Source organism: Pan troglodytes, chromosome 5, assembly GCF_028858775.2.
Source record: "Pan troglodytes isolate AG18354 chromosome 5, NHGRI_mPanTro3-v2.0_pri, whole genome shotgun sequence".
Lineage (NCBI taxonomy): Eukaryota > Metazoa > Chordata > Mammalia > Primates > Hominidae > Pan > Pan troglodytes.
The window spans coordinates 34,069,848-34,093,759 of NC_072403.2; the positions used below are offsets into that span (position 1 = coordinate 34,069,848).

General features: G+C 39.8%; 1 protein-coding gene across 9 annotated transcripts; it reads left to right on the top strand.

Moving 5' to 3' along the window:
• The first annotated feature begins 1,387 nt into the window (after positions 1–1,387).
• ZKSCAN8 (zinc finger with KRAB and SCAN domains 8) lies at positions 1,388–22,971 on the top strand. 9 transcript variants are annotated; one of them, XM_063811980.1, is made up of 8 exons: positions 2,266–2,517; positions 5,037–5,196; positions 7,759–7,852; positions 11,793–12,301; positions 12,960–13,101; positions 15,324–15,415; positions 15,740–15,863; positions 16,539–22,971. In XM_063811980.1, exons 4-8 carry the CDS (start codon positions 11,885–11,887, stop codon positions 17,498–17,500), a joined length of 1,737 nt encoding a protein of 578 aa, XP_063668050.1. In that variant the 5' UTR covers positions 2,266–2,517; positions 5,037–5,196; positions 7,759–7,852; positions 11,793–11,884; the 3' UTR covers positions 17,501–22,971. The 9 variants fall into 9 exon arrangements, with proteins under 9 accessions (XP_054541482.1, XP_054541483.1, XP_063668050.1 ...); XM_054685507.1 differs by lacking the exon at positions 7,759–7,852 and having other exon boundaries at positions 1,388–2,517; positions 4,989–5,196; XM_054685508.1 differs by lacking the exon at positions 7,759–7,852 and having other exon boundaries at positions 2,243–2,517.
• The last annotated feature ends 941 nt before the right edge of the window (positions 22,972–23,912 follow it).

The window sequence follows — 23,912 nt, forward strand, 5'->3', positions numbered from 1 at the left end:
GGCTCATTGTATTGTTGCTGTTGTGTATGTTTTTAAATAATACTCGTAATCTTAACAATTAGCATAATTTTGAACCGCTCCCTAATACCTAACCCCAATCCCAAACCGGACGGCCGAGCCTATCCACCGGCAGAGAACACCACCCAATCTCGCCCTCACTCTGACACTCACCGGCCAGACCTTTTCTTCCGTCCGTTTTCTGCCTCTGGCCCAGGGCCCAACTCACGTAGCGTTTTCGGGGGCTGTTTGGGAACCGTTAGCAACCGGAAGTGGCTAGAGGTCGCGAGAGAACTGAAAAAGGGGACCGGCCTTTCCCAGCTGCCTAAGCACTTGGGTTCCGGCCTGGAAGGAGGCCCAGGGCTCCCACAAAGAGAAACAAGGGCCCTATTTGGATGGATCCCAAGAAACACTATCTGGCATCTGATTTGAACGAGGCTCGGCGCAGCCGGGCCCTTTTCGCAAAGTAGGCCCACTGCAGACCTGTGGGAACCTCCGGGATGCCTGGGGACCCGCATCTGCCGCTACCCGCAATTTCCTATCCCGACCCTCTCTGCAGTTGTCGACCCCGGCCGGCGGCTTTGAGCGTGGGGTCCCGCAGACCCTGGCACCTAGGGGGCCGAAGCCGAGGGATCTTGGGGTAGAAGAGCGGTCCTACAGAGCTGCCGCTTCGGGAGAGCCCCCAATCGACCGCTGATGGGGAATGGAGGATTTTACTGTTTTATTGCAGCCCGCCCCCGGAGAAAGGCGGGCTCGGACGTTCTTGACTTTAGGATAGACTGGGGAGGGGCGCCGAGGAGCGTTCTTCCCTTTACGTCTCGCGGTCGCAGACTGTATTTGCTGGTACCCTGCTCACTGTGATCTCGCAGGACCTTGCGGACTTACGGAGACGAAAAGTGGCCTACTTTGAGCTTCTCTGATCCTTAGGGGAAATGAGTGTCCAAAGCGAAATAGGTGCAGAGTGCCGGCACTAGAATTCTTTAAACCTGGATTCAAATTCTGACTCCATCACTCTCCAGTTAGGACTGAGGGCAATTTATTTTTAACTTCTCCAAGCCTCTGTTTACTCGTTTATGTAACTCAGGCTAATAACGTAGTGTCTATTTCATAGGGTGGCTTTGACTATTAAGTGTGAGAGTGCATGTAAGAACAGTCTAAGGGAATTTCCCTGCCTTTCCCCTTGTCTGCTGTCACTCTCATCCGTGTCAGACAAATGGAATTAATTAACCAACTTCCGCTTTTCTGAAGCACGGGTAAAGAGTGAAGTGCAGAACTTGGGTAAAGGAAAAACCAAGAAGGATGCAAAAGATAGATGGTCATTGTGAGATCCACAGAGGTGCTCATCCCAGCACTTTCACCTCACTTGGCGTCTGTCATATGGTGGGTGCTTGATAAGTACATGGGTGAATGAGGACCTACCTAAGGAGAAGGAATTATTGAATAAGACTAGAATTGAAGGGAAAGGATGAATCAGATTGATTAGCTGCTTGACAAAAAAAGGCAAACCACTCTTCCTGTCAGAAATGTATGGCACATCTGCATATTTCAAGGGCTGCCACTTACTGCAACTGGGAGGGAGATCTCAGAACCGACACCTCAACTACGGAAGCTTTAATCTATTGACAGCAAATGTAACATAGCAAGTAATATAAGACAGAATGTGATCAGTGCAAAATCGAATAATAAACTCTTGAGAGGGGGTTATTAGAATAATAGACGAGTGTGTAGATTGAGTAGTGAGCAATGAGATAAGTCCTTTGACTTGGGGGTACAGGGGAATTATGACCAGGGGTATGGGATAGGGAGAAGGTCATTCTGGAAGGCAATAAAAGGCAGACAGGACGCTAGTGGTAGAAAAAAAGGAAAACACTTGTTTATCAATGTCAATCAATGGCGGAAGAATTACATATGACATATGCTATTGAGGAATACCTTTCAACCGTTCAAATGACAAAAGGAGTGTCAGAACAATATATATTCCATTTTTGTTGAAAAAAATTGTTTATATAGATATAATTTGTGGGGTATTTGTACAGGAAAAGGATGCACTCCAAACTTAACAGTGATTACCCCATATTGAAAATTGTGAAACTTTTACCCTACTTGCAAGCTAACAATTTAACTTGCCACAGTTTTATGGATACTAACAGAAGACACTGGACTCCTGCGTCAGAGACAGAAGACTTTATTACTTAATAACACAGGCATCATAAGCTTTATATTCCCTTGTTCCCAAAGCTTATGTTCCCAAAGCCCACAGAGGGGCCTAAGCTTGGCATTCCCCTGCTAGGATGGAACAGTGGGTTTGCAACCTAGCAGAGGAATGCCAAGCTTAGGAAGCCCAACCTTTGCTCAGCCTTGCCCCAGAATGAGCCATTATCTTTATTATCCTGGTCAGGAAACAACTGTGCTCTAGAAGGAGATACAAACATCCTTGAAAAGCTAACCTCAAAGAAAAATCTACCATAAGACTAGGAGTAATTTGAGAAGCCATTAAAGAATTATCTCCCAACATTCTAGGTAAATACTATTTGAGGGTGGAGATGTCAGTTTTAAGAATTTTATATAATATTAATCTTTATCATGTTTCATTTATTTTTAAAAATACAAAAAATAAAAGGCAAGCATAGAAGTTCAAATTTTACTTAGAGATAAGGAACCACTCAGGGTCAGTGATTGGAAGAATGATAATGATATTTAAGGACCACGTCTTGTATAGTTAGGAAGGCTATCTCAAGGCTGTTGCAGTCACACAGGTGTGAAGTAATTAGAACTGAGGATGGTGGTCATATTAATGGAGAAAAGTAACATTTCAAAGGAGAAATCTGGCTCTGATAATTTCTCCTTTATCTCCATGTTTCATTGAGTAAACTAAGGAAGCCTCTCAAGCCTGAATAACTTAGAAATTAGTGATATTATCAACCATTCTAACGGATATGTGGTGGTAACTCATTGAGGTTTTAACTTTGCATTTCCCTGATGAATAATGGTTACTTTTTAGTGTGCATACTGGCCATTCTTTTATCTTTTGTAAAGAAAGTGTTCAAATCTTTTGCCTATTTGTGTTGAATTATCTTATTCATTAAATTGTGAGAGTTCTTTATATATTCTGGATAGTTCTTTGTCAGATAGATGTATTACAAATATTTTTCAGTGTGTAGCTTTTTCTTCACTTTCTTAATGGTGCTTTTTTGAGAAGATTTAAATTTTGATGAGAATTTAAGTTTAAAATTTTGAAGTCAAATTTATCAATTTTATCTATTATAATCAGTGTCTGTGTGTCCAGCTTGAGAAAACTGCCTATGGCATGACGCTATTTTACTTCCTATGTGTACACAACTTTGTACATAGTATGTGCAGTCATAGTTGTGTGCACATTGAATTTGTACAACTACATATGTGCACAACTTCAGACTTAAAAAAAATTTATTTGTTTATTTATGTTGAGACAGGGTCTTGCTCTATTACCCAGGCTGGAGTGCAATGGCAGGATCTCAGCTCACGGCAGCTTCTGCCTCCCAGGCTCATGCGATTCTCCCGCCTCAGCCTCTGGAGTAGCTGGGACTACAGGAGCCCACTACCATGCCTGGCTAATTTTTGTATTTTTTGCAGAGATGGTTTTTTGCCATGTTGGCCAGGTTGGTCTCAAACTCCTGAGCTCAGGTGATCCTCCCGCGGCTTCACAAAGTGCTGGGATTACAGGCATGAGCCACCGCGCTCAGCCAAAAAAGTTATTTTTAAAATGTGAAAAAAGAAACTGAAAGTAGAGTTCTAGTCTGTCACCAGTTACTTCCAGTTACCATCCCAGGTGGAAAGCAACAGCTGTGAAATAAAAAGCAAAAATAAGTACTTTGAAGGAGTCCAGAAGCACTGTAGCTTCCTAGTGTTTACTATTATTTACTTGTTTTCATGTGATAATTAGATGACAAAACCCTTAAATCAAAACGACTTTGTCAGTACGCAAAATATTGGGGAGTTAGTAATTGGGAAGGGATAGAAATGGTGGTGGTGGCTACCAGCAGGAGCAGATAAAGAGGGAAATTAAGGTGAAAATTGGAGGAGCCCTGAGAACTCAATAATAGGTGGTTGGGAAAGGTGCTGAAGGAAATAAATACATGAGACTTAAACAACAAAAAATAACACTTGCCACAACCTCCACCCCTGAAATCCTATTAGTCTCAAAAGTTAAAAAGCTCTAATGCAACAGGTCTGTAAAGAATGAACACAGGGCCAGGGTGGTGTCTCATGCCTGTAATCCGAGGACTTTGGGAGACTGAGGCAGGAGGATCACTTGAGCCCAGGAGTTCAAGACCAGCCTGGGCAACATAGTGAGACCCCCCCCCCGCCCCCCGCCACCCCGTTTCTACAAATTTTCTTTTTTAAGCTGAGGGTGGTGCACACCTGTAGTCCCAGCTACTTGGGGGGCTAAGGTGGGAAGATTGCTTGAGCCCAGAAGGTTGAGGCTGCCGTGAGCTATGATCACACCACTACACTCTGCAATAGAGACCCTGTCTCAAAAAAAAAAAAAAAAAAGGCAAAAAAAAAAAAAAAGACTAACAAAGAAAGAATGAACATAGATTTGTTCCCCATATCTTGTGGTATTAAACCTAGGGTCTACTCCTCAAGCTTACATCATAGGTTTAGCATTAAAACAGCTAAGCAGCAAAGCAGATGCTGTAAGCGATAGAAATTCATTAAGATAGGAAAGAGTGGGAAATATGTAAAGATCCAAAAAGAATATATATTTAATTACGATTTTTTTGAATACTTAATAAAATATGCTATTCCTAAGTGCCATGCCATAGGGATTTCACAAAACTATGAACTGTGATTAGCAGGAATTCCTCATGAAGTTTGTACTCTATGTGAGAGGTCTGGATATGTTTATGAATCGAGAACAGTAAAGTACAGGGTATGTAACGGAGCCAAACGCGAATCCAGTTGGAATCCTAAGGATCCATGAAGTGCTCCCTCCTCCAACACTTTCCCAGCCTCCTATTCACAGCTCCAGCCTCCCCACGTCCGATATCTACCCCCAGGGGACCGTTACTATTGACAGCGAGCGCGCGGAGCTGCACGGGCACACAAGGCGGAGGGGACACCAAGGTCCGTTATTCCCCAGCACGTTCACTGCCCCAGCGACAGCGCAAGCCTGAGGCACGCAGACGCGGGAGGAACCCGAGGCACAGCACACAGCAGGTGAGGGGCGTGGTACTCCGGTACCCTCAGTCGGCCGACCATAGAGCTTGTAGACCTCCAGGACTCCTAGAGAGCTTCCGGAAGTGCCTTTGGGGCAAGATGCGTGCTGGCCGGTGTTGTGCCTCCGCAGATTTAGAAGTTAGTGGCCGGAGGGGCCTGGTCCGAGTACAGCTTTCATCGCCTTTACTCCCCGACCTTCCTTCGGGTCTGTTTATCCGTTGCAGCCTCCCTTCCCCAAGACGGGGCGCCTCTGCAACTCACAGTGAGTACGGTCGGGCTCTGGGCCGGAGGAAAGTGGGTGCTTTGTGGCTGGTCCAGGCCGCAGCTGAGGACTGGCCTGAGGGGTCCGGAGAGGGGCCTGTGCGGTGTTCGGCGCCGCGGACCGATTCTGACGCCTTAGTTGCTGGTGCAGGCAGAGTATGTCCCCACGAATTGCCCTTGAACTTTTTGCGAGGGAACCTTTTATGAAGCTTTCTTCATAGATAATCGTGTTGTGGTATGTTTTTGTAGTCGATCTTGTTTATCTTAAAATGGGGAACGGCCCCATGTTATTTTTTATCCAACTATTTCCAGAATCTGAATTGTTTTCACTTAGCGCTCTTTTGCGTTTAGGTCACAACAAAATTCTCAGTTTTTAAAAAAGACATATTTTGCTTTTGGAAGCCCCGTTTATCCATGGAAACCAATTTTTGCTGTTACTCTTCTTTCTTTAGTGTATTCAGAAACTGGTGGTGTGTTGATTAGATAATTGTACGAAAGTTTTTTTTTTTTTAATTTCAGGGTAATTCAGAATTCAACATTATCAGAATGCCTATTTCATTTGTTAAAGCAAACTGAAGTTAGCCAGCGAGGAACTCTGGGAGGGCCCCATTTCCAAAACTCTGGTTAGTCATGAGTAATTTTTGTCAGGCTACTTTGACTGCCACCACCACCTTTAAAAACATATTTCTGTTCTTTGTTAGTTCCGTTGAGTATATTTACGTAGCAATCATTGTTTTAGCAAATACATACATGTTTTGAATTTCTGTTGTTTAAATGTAAAATGTGATAGATGTTAATTAAAACTTTCAGCTAATGCAATTTGAGATAACAAAGCGTAGTATTGGCTTCACCTACTGTTTCTTGGATTTTAAATCCTGGAAAATGTCTTTTTTGTTTTGTTTTCAGTTCCCAAACATTTCTCAAATTAGACATAGTCTGAAGGAAGAATACATTCCTTCCACAACTATTGAAAAAATAATACTGTTAAAATTGAGTTGTGCCTTCAGCATCTCACAGGATTACAGTATTTAAAATCCAGAGGAAGCTTTAAAGATTGCCTTTTAAACTCATGTAAACTTGACTAGGTGTTCTTTAAGGAGACTATGTAAAAATCAGTCTGTATCCACAAAGTGCTCACCAACTTAATACAGACATGTACGCACAAAACTGAGAGGAAGGTACATACTGGAGTAATTTTGCACTCAGTTATTTATAGGTTGTAATTCTCAAAAACTAGCTGATCAGAGAGGGAAGAGACTTAAAAAAATGGAAAATTAGCCACTAAATAGAATAATCAAGATGGGCAATGGGCAAGACCTGTTGGCTGATTTGGTATAAAAAATGAACAAACCTGATAATTAGCTGGTTTTCATCAGTGTTGTTATTGAGACTTTTTAATACCACATCAACAATATAAAGTTCTTGAATGCTGCGCACTTCACATTAAAATATTTCATAGCCTCCTGTACTGGTAAGTAGTGGGATTGCACCTGTGAATAGACTCTGCACTCAAGCCTGAGCAACATAGTGAGACCCTGTCCCTAAATAATAATAATAATATTTTATAGCCATTATGGATGAGGATTGCTCAGTAATAGATGGCCAGTTGTTCAGTAGTTAAAAATGAACCTTGGCTTTGAGGAAATTTATAAGAAAACATGGTAAGACTACCACTATATAACATCACATTCTAAACAGTTAGAATTTATGTCCCATGTATTGACCTTTAAGTTTTTAACATTAAACCATAAGTAGCTATTTTAAGAAAATTTAAGAGTTTGTTTTGATTTGAAAAATTAAATTATTTTAAAATTAGCTAAGACCATTTTAAAATAAATTATCTTAAAATTATAGGTAATTTATTCAAACAAAAACAATTTGTCAAAACCAAATTGATTACCCTTTCTCAACAAAATCTCAGCATCTTCCTCAAATTCACTCTTCCCCCAAATCTCACTATTCTAGCAAATTCCTCCACTTTCCTGTAAAGTCATAATCAATGAACTATACCCCCAATGTTAATTGATATATTTAACCATATCTTTTGCTCCTTGGTTCTTCTGATCTGTAGTTTACTCTCCACCCTGTTGTTCCCGGCCTTGTCTAACTTGAAAAATAATTTTCAAATTCCCTTTCTTTTCTGTACACACTCTCTATGTAGGATTTGTTTGTATGTTTGTTTGTTTTTAACCTTCCTGGCATTCTTGGATGGCCTTTGAGTCTGTGAACTCTGCCGAAATTGAGTATACAATTTTGTATCTGTGGACATTTTGCTGGAAAGAAGTTCTGTGTTTTCTTTAGGTTGAAGAGTCTATAAACCAACCCCCCTCGCCCCGTGCCACAACTCCAAAAACTGAAAAGATAAGCACTGCCTTGATGATCCGTATGGGGAACTGTATGTACAGTAATCTGATTTTTTTCCTAAGTACCTATCTCTTCTTTGTGGACTATAGGTCTCTGGTTTTATCTTGATGTTAGCATCTCATGACAACTGGTTTAGGGTATGCTACCTTTACTTACACTCTTCTTCATTCTCTACAGTATCTTTGAAATACAAAGATAATGGTCACCTCTGTCAACAAACATTTGCAATAAGGCCATGGCCACATTCTCACAATGTGATAAGTCCTATATTTGGACCATGTTAAAAATGCTTTGGTAGGAATGACAAATGGCAGGGGGATGACAGAGAAGAACTCATGAAAAAGGTAATAGATAAATTAGAGTTAAGAGTTGAATGATTTTAGGCCGGGCGCGGTGGCTTACGCCTGTAATCCCAGCACTTTGGGAGGCCGAGGCGGGCAGATCACGAGGTCAGGAGATCGAGACCATCCTGGCTAACACGGTGAAACCCCGTCTCTACTAAAAATACAAAAAATTAGCCGGGTGTGGTGGAGGGCGCCTGTAGTCCCAGCTACTCGGGAGGCCGAGGCAGGAGAATGGCGTGAACCCGGGAGGCGGAGGTTGCAGTAAGCTGAGTTCGCGCCACTGCACTCCAGCCTGGGCGACAGAGCAAGACTCCATCTCAAACAAAAAAAAGAGTTGAATGGTTTTAGCTGGACCAAGATTTATCAACCTTGGCATTGACACTTTGGGCCAAATAATTCTTTGTGGTGGGGGCTGTGTTGAGCATTTTAGGATCCCTGGCCTCTATGTACAAGATAATAGTAGCACCCCTTACCCCCAAGTTGTGACAACAAAAATATTTACAGACATTATGAAAGGTCCCTGGGATGGGGGTAAGGACAATATTGCCATCAGTTTTGAACCACTAAGCTAGAGTAAAGAACTCTGTAGTAGAATGGAAGTATGAGAAAGCCACAGCCCAGAAAGGCTTTATGTAAGTGAGTTTAAAGTAGATATAGCCAGCCAGGTTTACATTCATAAAGGGCCTTGCATACCATGCTAAAAAATTTGGTCCCTATTGAAATATTTTCAGGAGGTGAGTCATGTTAGTCATATTACATATTTTTTAAAAATCTCTGGCAGTACAGGGCTACTGTAAAAAAAAAAAAAGTATCATAAACCTGGTAGTTTAATAGAATAGACACTTACTGTCTCATAGTTAGGAAGGCTAGATGTCCAAAATCAGAGTGTCGCCAGACCCATGCTCTTCTAGCTTCTTGTTTTTACTGACAAACTTTGGCATTCCTTGGCTTGCAGCTGCATAACTCCATCTCTGCTTCTGTAGTCACTTAGCTCTCATTCATCTGTGTGTGTGTGTCTTCACATGACCTTCTCCTTTCTCAGAGTCTGTCTCTCTGTGTCTTTTTTCCTTTTAAAAGTGTGCCAGTCATATTGGTTTAATGGCCTACCCATTCCAGTATAACTTCATCTTAACTTGATTACATCTGCAAAGCCCCATTTCCAAATAAGGTCACATCCACAGGTACTAGAGGTTAGAACGTCCGCATATCTTTTTGGGGGACACATTTCAACCCACAGTAGGCAATATTGTGGAACATGAATGGGAAAAAAGCATAACCAAAGTTACCATTGCAGTTCTAGGCAAGAGATGATGTCTATACCAAGGATGGAAACCATAGACATATATTTCACAAAGAAATAGGATCATGAAATTGAACTTTTTTCGGACATCAGGTCTTGTTTCTAAATCTCACTCTTACAAGAAATATAAACATGTTCTGTGTTTGCAATTGTAAATATGGCTAATGTTCTTCGATTCTATCAATAAGATAAAAGATATGGACCTTTGCCCATGGGGAAAATACAATTAAGTTTTGAAGTCAGAATTCCTTTGGAACTGATAAATATACAGTTATGGGAAAAGTAACATTAAAGCAATACACATTTAAGTAACAGAGGTATAGAATGAGAGGAAAATAATTTCCAATTGGAGTCACCAGGAAAGGATTTTTAAAGGCAACAGTATTTTATCTTGTCCTTTAAGAAAGTAGTGTCGGTACTGATGAAAGAAGTCAAAGAAGACTTCAACGGAGAGACACATTGTGTTCATGGAGTGGAAAACTCACTATTGTTGAGATATCAGTTGTCCCTAAAATGAGCTATGGATTCAATACAAATCCAATTCAATAGTTTTTTGTAGAAATTAATACACTGATTCTAAAATGTGTATCAAGAGACAACAGAACTAGGAAAGTGAAAATAATTTTGAAAACGAACAACAGTTGCAAGACCCACCTACTTGATTTCAAGATTTTAAAAGTTACACAATCAAGACTATTCTGTATTGGTGAAAGAATAGATGTATAGGTCAATAAACAGAACAGAGATTCCAGAAATAGACCCTTACATATACATACATATAGTGAACTGATATTTGACAAATATACAAAGACAGTTAAGTAGATAAAGGAGAATCCTTAAAATGAACCTCCATCCATACCTCAAATTCTATATAAAAATTAACTCAAAATGGATCATAGGCCTAAATGTAAAACCTAAAACTATAAAACTTTTAGTAAAAAACAGGAGAAAATATTTATAACCTTGGATTAAGCAAAGATTTCTTAGATATGACATCAAAAGCACAGTCAATTAAAAAAATGAACTTTTTTTCTTCAAAAGGCCCTATGAAAAGGATGAAAAAGAGGGAATACTTGCAAATTACATATCTCATAAAGGACTTGTGTCCAGAGTATGTAAGAAACTCAAAACTTAATTTTAAAATAACTAAATTTAAAAATGGGCAGAAGTTTTGAACAAATACTTCACTAAAGAAGATATATAGATGTTAAATAAGCACATAAAAAGATGCTCAACATTATTAGTCAGTAGAGAAATGCATACTAAAGCCATATGAGATATTAAAACCATAATGAGTTGCCACTACACACACACCTATTAGAATATCTAAAATTAAAAACAAAAACAATATCAAGTGCTAGTCAGATTGGTGAGCAACTGCAATTCTCATATACAAGTAGTGGAATGCAGAATGCTTTGGAAAACAGTTTTGCAGTTTCTTATAAAGTTATACATATATGTATTTTATGACACAGCAATTTTACCTCTGAATATTTGCCCAAATAAAATGAAAACTATATTCACACCAAAACTCATGCAGATGTTCATAGTGGCTTTATTCATAGTGATAAAAAAACAAAAACAACTCAGATATTGTTCAACTGGGAAATGGATAAACATTTAAACATTCCCACTCCAGAATCTCACATAAATAAAATCATATAGTATGTAGCCTTTTGAGTGTGGGAGTAGACTTTTGGGTTGTAGTTGTCAATAGGGCATCCAGGTTCCTTGGAGTGCTCCATAGAGAGTTTCTGAGTTGGAGGTCACGTCCATAGTAGAGGAAGTTAACCTTGAGATAGGAGGAAAGATGAGGGGCACAGGTAGGATAAGGAATGTTAGGTGGAGAAGAGCAAAGTGTTAGGAAAGTTTTTGACAATACCTTGAATTAGATTATGTAGAAATTAGTCTCATCTGTTAAGAGTAAGGGAAAGGTTGAGAGCTGAAGTGTGTAGAACCAGATTAGTACAGCTGGTGTATCAAAGACTAAAAGGGGTTAAATGAGCAGCCCTGAAGGCCAGCTGAGATTAAACACAAAATTTCAACTAGACCCAGTCTACATGGTTTCCTGACTTTGCTTAGCCATGTTCCACATCCCCAAACATGGTGATGAAAGCAGAAGGAAGGGGTTTTTCTATGGATGGGTTTGGCATGACTGGCATGACAGAAAGTTAAGGAAGTAAGAAGTTATTTCTGGAACAGTGGGGAGGATCATTTAATTGGCCGAACCATGAAGTCCGTGTCATACTAAGGAACTTGTTAAGATACCATAGTTAGTTACAATGACTTTTGACTTGCCTTAACACTATCATATTTTCTTCATGAAGAAGTACCCTTAGAAAGAGGCCCTCAGAAGAGTCTTCTCTTAAGAAGATAAAGAAGGTAGTGGAAACGAACTTCCTGAGCTTTTCAGGCTCTAATGGCTGAAGAATCAAGAAAGCCTTCAGCCCCATCCCCACCAGACCAGACTCCTGAAGAGGATCTTGTAATCGTCAAGGTAGAGGAGGATCATGGTTGGGACCAGGAATCTAGTCTGCATGAAAATAACCCTCTTGGCCAAGAAGTGTTCCGCCTGCGCTTCAGGCAGTTATGCTACCAGGAGACACTAGGACCCCGAGAAGCTCTGATCCAACTACGGGCCCTTTGCCATCAGTGGCTGAGGCCAGATTTGAACACCAAGGAACAGATCCTGGAGCTGCTGGTGCTGGAGCAGTTCTTGACCATCCTACCTGAGGAGCTCCAGACACTGGTTAAGGAACATCAGCTAGAGAACGGAGAGGAGGTGGTGACCCTATTAGAGGATTTGGAAAGGCAGATTGATATACTAGGACGACCAGTAAGTAGAAGGAGGTGTGCGTGCTGTGACTGTGGGAGTCCTGGAAGCTTGGTAGAGGGACATAGGCATCACAGTGGGAGAGCAGATGCTTAGCATCAGTTTCTGTTGGATAAGGATGACAATAGTTTTAGTGTAGTATGACTTGTAGAGTTCTTTTTACTTTTGTAAAGGATATAAATCCATTTTGTTTTTGTCGTCATAACATCCCTACGACTGTATTGTTCTTGTTTGCCGGATGGGAACTTGATGCATAGGAAGCTTAAGTTAATTTTTCAGGGGTATCCAAATAATTAAAGGTAAATTTGAGACCAGAAATCAGGCTTTCTAGTTCCTTATTAAAAGATTTTTCTACTGCATAGCACTGCTTTAAGTTTGTTGTTTTCCTCCTTCCTCTGCCTTAGGAGCACAAAATATTGGTGTTCTGTGTAACAGGGAAGGCATCAGCAGAAATCTTTTCCTTTAGTACTAAGCAAAAATGATGCCTTTCTTTCTGTGCTCATTACGTATTCGTGTTCCTTACTGTCCCTAAGAAGTGAGGAAGATTCTGCTGCTTCCTTCCCCAAGCATATATCCCTGTAGATGTGTTCGTGGTCCTCTTTCATTGTTCATTACATTTCGCAAAGGGATTCCTTATTATCCAACTGTCTGTTGTTTCCAGGTCTCAGCTCGCGTACATGGACATAGGGTACTCTGGGAGGAGGTAGTACATTCAGCATCTGCACCAGAGCCTCCAAATACTCAGCTCCAATCTGAGGCAACCCAACATAAATCTCCAGTGCCCCAAGAGTCACAAGAGAGAGGTGAGTAGCCAGATTTCATTGATGATAAGGGGGGGAAGTAGAAATAAAAGTCCATTTGGGATACCTATCTAGTTCCTGAAGAACCAGGAACTAAAATCCTGTTTACAGACCAGTCCCAAAGTCTGTGTTTAAATGTTTAGGCTTCAAATATAGATTATTCTTTCTAGTGGTAAACTCATGAACAAATTAAATAATTTGACTATTTTTTTTTTATTTTTTTTCCTTTTATTATTATACTTTAAGTTTTAGGGTACATGTGCACATTGTGCAGGTTAGTTACATATGTATACATGTGCCATATTTCTGTTACCGCAGTACATTTACAACATACATTTTTGAGGTTATGCTGGTATTGTCATGCCACTTTATTTGGAAATATTTCAGTATGTATTTCCTCAGACAAGAGCATTTCTTAGGTAACTTAAATAAATAAATTCCTAAATTTATCACAATTAAGAAATGTAGTATTGCTACAATACTAACCTAGGCCACAGTTCATATTTTGACAGTTGCCTCAATTATGTTCTTTCTGGTTCAGAGTCTAGTCTGGCTTCACACTTTGTGGTTAGTTGTCATGGCTGTTTAGTCTCCTTTACTTTGGAATAGTTCCTCAACCTTTCTTTTTTTTTGAAGAGTACAGGTGTGTTATTTTGTAGAATGGCTGCAGTTTGGATTTGCGTGATGTTTGATCATGTTTACATTGAGGTCATATGTATTTGGCAGGAACACCTCACCCTGCCAAGGATACATGACCTAAATCTTAACAAGAGATGTTGTACTCCTTCTTAGGGGTACAACAGGAATTTGTCCTATTATTGGTGGTGTTATCTTTGATGACTTGGTTAAGGTTATTCTTGCAGGGTTAATCATTGTATAGTTACTATTTTTCCCTTTGTAACTAATAAATAATTTGTGGAAGATACTCTTGAGTGTATTTAAATATCTTAGTCCTCATTAAACTTTTGTTGCTAAAACACTAGTTTTAGTGTTCATTGGTGCTTCTTGACTGACTTAGTGATTACTAGAATGGTTATGAAATAGTGATTTTCTAACTCCGTCATTCCTTCTACATTTCTTTATTGTAAAGGAGAGTGCTCCCTTCTCCCAATTTTATTATTTTTTATTTATCAGTATGGACTCAAATTCGTATTTATTCCATAAATATTCTGTTACTGTCTTTATTTTGTTTTTGTTTTGTCTTTGAGACAGAGTCTCACTCTGTCATCCAGGCTGGAGTACAGTGGCACGATCTCAGCTCACTGCAGCTTCTGCCTCCCGGGTTCCAGCGATTCTTAATCCTCAGCTTCCCCAGTAGCTGGGATTACAGGCACACGCCACCATGCCTGGCTAATTTTTGTATTTTTGTAGAGACGAGGTTTCACTGTGTTGGCCAGGCTGGTCTCGAACTCCTAGCCTCAAGCGATCTGCCCACTTCAGCCTCCCAAAGTGCTGGGATTACAGCCATGAGCCACTGTGCTCGGCCACTGTCTTTATTTTGCTAAATCATCTCAGATTTGGCCATAGAAGACCCCTTCAGTCTGGCTCTTGTATCCTCTTGACATTTTCCCATTGTTTTTTTGAGAATTTTTTTACTTTTTTGCAGAATGAGGTGTTCCAGTCTCATCTTCCCCTGCATTTCATATTTTTTCATTAATGTGATTTAGAGTAGTTTATAAATATGAATTTTTAATATTTGTAAAGAAGCATTAAAACACTTAATACTTCTTGTCTAAAGTCCTAAAGCTTGTTACCTGAGATACAGTAATCTATATTTTAATAATAAGCCATTTAATATCTATAGAAAGCAAATACTGGGAGCCATAGTAGACATTTCAGAAAGGTAATTAATTAATAGAGACTGGTTGATTCTGATACTTGGTTTGCCAAGAGATTAGGACCTAAGGAAATACTGTATACAGCCACAAAGACAGAAGTAGTTTTGATGGTAGAGAAGAAATTGAAAAGCGATTCCTGTTAGGAAACCAGTATACTTTCTATTTTTGAGTGTAACTTCAGTCTGACTTCAGGGACATCGGGGTGCGTATGTTTTGTGGGGCAGCCATAGATATGGCCCCAGAATCCAAGATATCAGCACTTCATGTGCAAAATCTTTGGCATACATGTATATCTGCTGAAATAAAAATAATTTGGAATGGGTGAGTGCCAGCTCCCACAACCACAGGACAGGACTGGTCTCATTCATAGCTCCTTTCTCCTCTCAGCCATGTCTACTTCCCAGAGTCCTACTCGTTCCCAGAAAGGAAGTTCTGGAGACCAGGAAATGACAGCTACACTTCTCACAGCAGGGTTCCAGGTGAGTTGTGCTCCTTCTCACTGAAACCCCATAGCTGTGCTTGTCAGTGTTTGTGGCATCTGCCCTATATCTTGACTGTCTAGTTTGTAGCAGTACCTACCCAAAAAGTTGTCCCAAAAATTCTTTTGCCTAGGGACAGATTGATCCTGAATTTCCCCCAGTAAATCTCATGCATTTTCCTCTTCTTCCTAGCTATTCAGATCCCTTTACATAGTACATTCCCAAGTTGTAATTCTCTCCCAATACTGGTGGATCTCTCAAGCTCTATAGGTTTGAGCTGTGGAACAGTCCCAGTCCCCAAATGGGGATCTTGTTTTGTTTCAGACTTTGGAGAAGATTGAAGACATGGCTGTGTCCCTTATTCGAGAGGAGTGGCTTCTTGATCCATCACAGAAGGATCTGAGTAGAGATAACAGGCCAGAAGATTTCAGAAACGTGTTCTCCCTGGGTAAGGAGAGGTGTGGTTATTATTGTCATTTTAGATTTTTTGTTTGTTTGTTGTTTATGTGTATAGTAGCTACAGCCTTTCTGAAAGACATAGTCAAATTTAACTCAGGATCCAGCAGAGGGATATGACGTTGAGATTTCTTGAAATGTTACGTGAAACTTTTGTTCTCCTGTCCAGAACTTCCTTACATTTTGTACCAGGGTACTGGCGTTTTTGCCAGTTGGAAATTGACATCTCACAGGTGCTCTCTGAGTTCATATATTTCTTCTCCAAGTTGTCATGGGATTCCTACATATATTTTTCTCGCATAAATTAATTGTATCTCCTCCCTTTTGATGACTGTTTGGGCATTTTCCCATTTCTGTCCTGCTCATTAGTTCTTTTAGTAGTTCCATATTCCTCTCCCCAACTTTCACCTCACTTCAGTTCATCCTTTCCTGACTTTAGTTCCCCTTCCAATTAACTCTCTTTTTTTAATGGTACCTCTTTCCCAGTTGACTAGCTCATATTAAGCAAGGTCACTATTAAGAAGCTATTTTGGAGACAGAAGTTTTGTGTTTACTTATAGCTGTTCATGTGTACTTTCCTTTTCCCCTATCTTCAGTTCCTTTCTCCTAGCATAAAGAATAGGATGTGACATTGGCTTGATGTTTATTTATTACATTTTTATTTCAGGTGGTGAGACCAGGAGTGAGAACAGGGAATTAGCTTCAAAACAGGTAATATCTACTGGAATCCATCCACATGGAGAGACAGCTGCCAAATGCAACGGGGATGTTATCAGGGGTCTTGAGCATGAAGAAGCCCGAGACCTTCTGGGCAGATTAGAGAGGCAGCGGGGAAATCCCACACAAGAGAGACGACATAAATGTGATGAGTGTGGGAAAAGCTTTGCTCAGAGCTCAGGCCTTGTTCGCCACTGGAGAATCCACACTGGGGAGAAACCCTATCAGTGTAATGTGTGTGGTAAAGCCTTCAGTTACAGGTCAGCCCTTCTTTCACATCAGGATATCCACAACAAAGTAAAACGCTATCACTGTAAGGAGTGTGGCAAAGCCTTCAGTCAGAACACAGGCCTGATTCTGCACCAGAGAATCCACACTGGGGAGAAGCCATATCAGTGCAATCAGTGTGGGAAGGCTTTCAGTCAGAGTGCGGGCCTTATTCTGCACCAGAGAATCCACAGTGGAGAGAGACCCTATGAATGTAATGAGTGTGGGAAAGCTTTCAGTCATAGCTCACACCTCATTGGACATCAGAGAATCCACACTGGGGAGAAGCCCTATGAGTGTGATGAGTGTGGGAAAACCTTCAGGCGGAGCTCACATCTTATTGGTCATCAGAGGAGCCACACTGGGGAGAAACCCTACAAATGCAATGAGTGTGGGAGGGCCTTCAGTCAGAAGTCAGGCCTTATTGAACATCAGAGAATCCACACTGGAGAAAGACCCTATAAATGTAAAGAATGTGGGAAAGCTTTCAATGGGAACACTGGTCTCATTCAACACCTGAGAATTCACACAGGGGAGAAGCCCTACCAATGTAATGAGTGTGGGAAAGCCTTTATTCAGAGGTCAAGTCTCATTCGACATCAGAGAATCCACAGTGGTGAAAAATCTGAATCCATAAGCGTTTAGGAACAACATCAGTTACAGTTTGAGCATTATTCAGCATTAGGGAAACCACACATTGGTGAGAGGTCTTTCAGTGTACTAAAAGGCAGAAAGGTCATCGCAACTTTAGTGTCAGAATCTATAGTGGTGGCAAAGTTATGATAGCTCTTTAGTAATTTGGGCCCAGTGCCTTGGTGAAGGTTGATTAGCTTGACTGTCTTTGAAAGTATCTGATGGAGCTCCTGATGACCTAATGTATCCTTTAGAAATTTAAAATAGCATTAGAGCAAGTTGCTTGTCATGGCTTGAAGAGCTTAACTTTGTCTTTTGGATGAGTAGCTATAGGTTTGAGAGAGGCTGGCTACTCCTAGTTCCTGTGCTTCTTCCCATCTCCTGTGATCCCCCTCTCCCATTTATTCCCTTGAAGGTGCCCTTGTATTCCTAATCTGATCTAAGAAGTTGCTGTAGAGTCAGAAGTAGCTTCTGTGTGAAACTTATATTTGTATGTAGCTTTCTAGGAAAATTTTACAGACACTTAAAGTATTTATGCTTAAGTGTGCATTTTTTTATTCTAATAGTCCTTCTAGTCAATGGAAATTTGTATTCCCATACAAACTCAGAATGCTATATTTGTAACAGCACTCCAGCATTTTTCTTCATGTATCACCTTCACTGACTCCATTGAGTCGTTGAGCATCTGTACATATCCTTCACCACCCCCAGTCCCAGCACCTGTGTCAGTAAAGAAAGTGGACACATTAGTAATGGTTATGGGAGTAATACAGAGAAAGAGGTGAGTGGAGACTCAGCCCAGCTGCTCTTGAGCTTGGATAGTTATACATTTTGGTGACTTCTGACTCTCCTTCCACCTCCCCACTGTACACTGTGGTACAAATAGTTTGCACTATCCTAGTCATGGCATCAGGTAGGAGAAGGAGACGAAGATGCTTTAGGAAGATAAAAACCTTACAAAGAATGTATACTCATCTTTTTTGGCCCATTACAATACTGCTTTCTCAGGTTCTTAACAGCCTGTGCAAACTCCCTGACTAGATGGTCTGTCACTCCTATCATTACCTTGCACCCATCTCTTTAGATGGCCTCAGCACCTCACTCGTTATTCTCCATCTGTTTCTTGCCATTAGTTTATATGACTTTAATATCCACAGTGGTAATCTAATACCTTACCTCACAGGTTTTCATTCTTTTGAACTCTGGTGCACTCCACTGTAATCCATGTCTGTAATCTACCAACAAAGATGTACTCTTAAACTCAGTATCACCAGGCACTATATTTCATCTTTGAGGCTTTTGTTATACCAAGGAATACTATATAAAGTAATGAGACTGGTTTAAAGTAACATGCCAGAACTTACGCATCCAATGTGGGTTGTCACTTGTTATTCCCAAGTACTATTATTCCATACTACTATATTCTTCCAAATATTTGGAACACTCTTAGAATTCCCATTTAATAAACCATATGAGAAAGCCCTCTATTACTCTTACACTTTAGTTTTACCATTTGAGTAGCCACTTATTCACCAGAGTTGGAATTGAGAAATTTTGGGCTTTCCAAAATTAACCTTTAAACTTAAAAATTGATTACATTGAGCCTATTCAGAAAAAAAAATTATATAGGTTCTGATGAAAGCTTCATAATTTCACCCTGTGACTATCCTGAAAAGAAATAATTATCATTTTATGATTGATGGGTCAAAAAAAGCAATCAAAGTCTTACGTCATAGAGGACCACCTTTTGGATCATAAATTCTTTCCCTATAACATTCCTTCTCTGCCTCTCTATGGCCCACTTTGACCACTAACAACATCAGAATTATCTACATCAATTTCATTGAGCCATTGGTGAATGAAGACACCCATCACTTGTCATGTTGGTTTCCAACAGTCCTTTCGATTATCCTTTATTTTCTTATCCTCCCTTCTCTTGTTTCTTTTATTTATAAGTTACCATTCCTAGTTTCTTTGTACTTGAAATTTTAAGAAACCAGAAACAAGTAAATCTCGTTGTATCTAGATCTTTGCTCTGTGTTTCAGTTGTGCCTTACCCTCTGTAAGATACTGATTCTTCCTGGGGCCAGTATTACCTTGTATGCAAATATTACATATGATGGGTGCATTGTCAGAGGGAAAATACATGTGTATGTACACATGTGTATGTACACACACACACACACCTGCCATACACTTTAGAAGAACGCTTCTCTTCTATTCCAATAAAAAGTCCTTTTAGCAATGCAACATATTAACAAAATTGGGTGCATTCAGGGTGGTATGGCCATAGACCAGAGCAACACATTGAAATGTATACAGATGTACTAGCTAAAGTCTCTTTATGTGTCAGTATTAAGAGTAATATGTAGCCAGATTACTTAAATCTCAGAATTACTAAGCATGTGGCATAAATTTGGAGAAAATAATATGACTAGAAAAATTAGTGTTATATTGGGTGTGAGAAAAGACTGTGTCTTGAAAGAATTATCAAAGCTGATACAGCACATATACAGAATTAGCCAAATGGTATAAGACAATAGAAAAAGGCTGTGGATTCTTTGAGGACATCACTAGAAATCATTCTTTGTCTCAAGTTCACACTCTTAGCATAGAATATTATTGACTAGGCTGTATGACATTTTGAGCTCTTAACTGTGAATGGCATTCATTAAGCTCCTTTATCCTATAGATTCTATCTTTATGTTCATCTGAAATGAACTATTCATCAGTACTTTCTCCTCCCATCCTAAGCTTCTCATTTTAGGAACTGACATGATAAGGTGGTTCTTTCATAACTCTAATGCCATCCAACATAGCCCTGGGAGAGGCATGTTAGGTTTCAGAGATTTTCTCCATGGAGCAAGGTGCAGTGCTAGAATATGGTGGTTGATTCCCAAACAGAGCAGTTAACTTTACTCTTGGTTCTGAGTCTCCAAATAATAATAGCCGACGTTTATTGAGCACTTACTATGTGCCCAACCCTGTTATGCCTTTCTCAGGCTCATGATAAATGTATTAGTCTGTTCTCATGCTGCTATTAAAGACATACCTGACACTGGGTAATTTATAAAGGAAAGAGGTTTAATGGACTCAGTTCCACATGGCTGGGGACGCCTCACAATCATGGTGGAAGGCAAGGAGGAGCAAATCATGTCTTATACATGGATGGCAGCAGGCAAAGAGAGAACTTGTGCAGGGGAACTCTTTATAAAACTGTCCGATCTTGTGAGACTTATTCACTATCACAAGAACAGCACAGGAAAGTTCTGCCCCCGTGATTCAATTACCTCCCACTTGGTCCCACCCACGACACGTGGGAATTGTGGGAGCTACAATTCAAGATGAGATTTGGATGGGACACAGCCAAACCGTATCAATAGGTATTATTTTATCCCCCATTTTATAAATGAGGAAACGGAGGCTTAGTTGAGTGAGCTGACCAATAATCACCCAGCCAGTATGTGATCAAACTGATTCTGACCCACACAGTTTGATTCTAGAGCCTGTTCTGACTACTGTGCTAAGGTGTGTATAATGAACATGGTAATTCTAACCAGCTTTTTAAAAATATGTAGCGCTTGTCATGAGAGGTACTGGGGAAAAGAATGTGCAGTAGAGTGCAAATACATTACAATTACTGGAAAATTGGTGGAAAATGCCTTTTGGGGTTACAATTATATCATTTTTAAGTGTTGATGCTTTGTAGTACTACAAAGCTAAATTGTGCAAATAAAACATATTTAACAGAGTAATTGGGAGGATAAAGCAATAATAAATTCAAATATATTTTTCTCCAAACTGCCAAAGGGAAAGTAGAATTGTGGAGGGAAATGAAATATCCATGTACCAGGCCAGGCAGATGGTCAGTTAGGATGACAATAGTAAGTTCATCTACAGCATAAAATGTGAAATGCTTTCAACCTCATTGCCCATTTCCAACTACCATTCTGTTTCTCCTCTATTGTTCATGGTTTTTCAAACATATCTTTGATTTTTCAACCCCCCTTTTTCATTAATCTGTTCTTAAAACTTCTTTTTACTGGCTTTCATACTTAGCATCCAGTGAAATGTTCTTAGACTCACCAGTGGACAAATAATAAGGCCTTTATTATTATTTCTTGTCCTTTTTGATCTAATTTATATTTTATATTGTTGAATTCTCCCTCCTTTGGCTTGTGGGATCCTTTTTCTCTAATATCTGTCTTTCTTTTTTTAGTTGATCTTTCCACCCACTCCCCTTTCTCCTCTTCTCCACTGAGAATAATCTCCCTGTCTTTTATTCACTTCATTTTCTATACTCCTATTTATCCATTTTGATTGTTTATACCTACTATTTGTATTCGAATGACTTCATTTTTCCCACCCTGTGGGTCAGTTTGTGACTTTTGGAATTTTCCACAGGTACCTGTACAACTTGATATTTGAAAACAGGATTCATCACCATATATCCCCAGCCCCCGTTTTCTTTTTAAACAGGCCTCATTGCGTAATTCCTTTGCCCTGAAAAGTGTCACCACCTTTATATTTTTACCCCAGCCTTGGAGTTATCTTTTTCTGCTCTCCATTCTCCATGTCCAAAAACTTGCTGTCAGTCCAGTTTTTAATCAGTTTTCTCCTTGAGGCTTGATCTCCCATTTCTCTCATCCCATTATAGCTTTTCATGTAGATCTGAGGCCCAGGTTACTGTAATTCTTTATTTTCCAATTTCCTTGCTCCCAGGATCCCCATCTTGTATAAAGTTTCCAAGGTGCTCCTCCTCAAACTCCATTTTTACAATATCCGTATTGTAAAATTTTCATTTTCAGTAACACCCAGTAGATAATTTTTCAAAGACGATCCTCCTCAAACACCCATTTTTACAATATCTCTATTGTAAAATTTCATTTTCACAATATCTCTATTGTAAAATTTCATTTTCACTAAGTAACACCCAGTAGATAATTCCTATGGAGCAGTGGTGTTCCAAATTCTCCATTACCTCTATGCCTAATATTCATCAGCCTTCATTACTCTCTAGCATATTCACCTTGATTCAACAGATTCAAACTTCCTACAGCCTTCTACTGATGTCTTACAAGCTCTTGCCTCTGTGCCTTTCTCATGCTATTCTTTTTGCTTAGATTGCTCTTTGGTCCCAGCTCATGTTCATCACTCCCTTCAAAGCCTTTCTTCCTTTATATCTTCTGACTGAGCTCTCCCTGATTGACATCACCTCATGCGATGACCTCCCTCATTCTGTGCTGCCTCAGCACTTATCTTTTGAGTTTGTACTGTGGTCCATGTACTTACTAATATGTTGCTTTGTAATTATTTTTCTAGCACTCTGTGTTACAGTTTCATATTTGTATTTATTTCCAAAATTAAATTGTAAGCTCCTTGAGGGCAGGAATAATAACTTTTACATTTGTATCTCTGCACCCCCGAGTGCCTAGTATAGTGCTGAGCACATAGTAGGCATTTAATAAATGCTTGTTGAAGTATTGTGTGGATTATTTGTGGTGGTATCTACAGAAATTTTTAAGCTGTTTTCAAGAATGTCTCTTACCACTTTGGGTGCTCAAAAATGTACAGACCTATTTTCGTATGCTAGCATAGTATATCAGGATCTGCCTCTACCTAAGAGTAAGGCCAAAAAAAATTCATCTTTAGGAAATTATGTGTGAAAAGCTGAAGCTCTCTATTTGGCCAGCCTTATTGGTCAAGAAAGAAAATAAGCACTAAAGACTATTGTGTGAAGGTTATAATTCCAAAAGCGCTTGAGAATAGGCTTTTGTATGTGAGATTAGTGGTTCTCTTTGGGAGAAATTTGACAATGTTTGGGGACATTTTTGTTCATACCATTGGTGGGCAGCTGGGATACTACTGGCTTCTAGTAGGTAGAGGCTGGGGATGCTGCTAAGCATCATGTTTGCACAGGACAGCACCTCACCCCACCCTGCATCGCCCCACCCCTGCCCCTGTCCCCGCCCCACAACAAAGAATGATCTGGCCCAAAATCCTTAATGCTGAGGTTGCGAGACTTGATATATTTAAGGTAAATAGGAGAAAGAGATACGAAGTACTGGCAATACAATTAGAAAAATTAGCTATGCCAAGCCTTAAGAGAATCCTGTGTGTGTGCATATTTTGTGGTTTTTAAGACTATAAAAGAAAAAGAAGACTTAATGTTTGGCATTCACAGCAACATATGTCAGGGTGTTGATAAACAATAAAGTTGATGATGTTTTAAGGTTGCTTTCAGCATCAGATCTGCCATCATCCCTATGCCAAGTGTTACAGCATACAAGTATTACAGAAGTACAAGTCTAGTTTTAGTCTTCCATATCTTGGTTCATTATAGCATCAAAGGTAAAATACTAGGGGTTGTCTCTTTAACAGAGGGGCTATAACATCAAAGATTTAGCCTTAAGGACAACATATG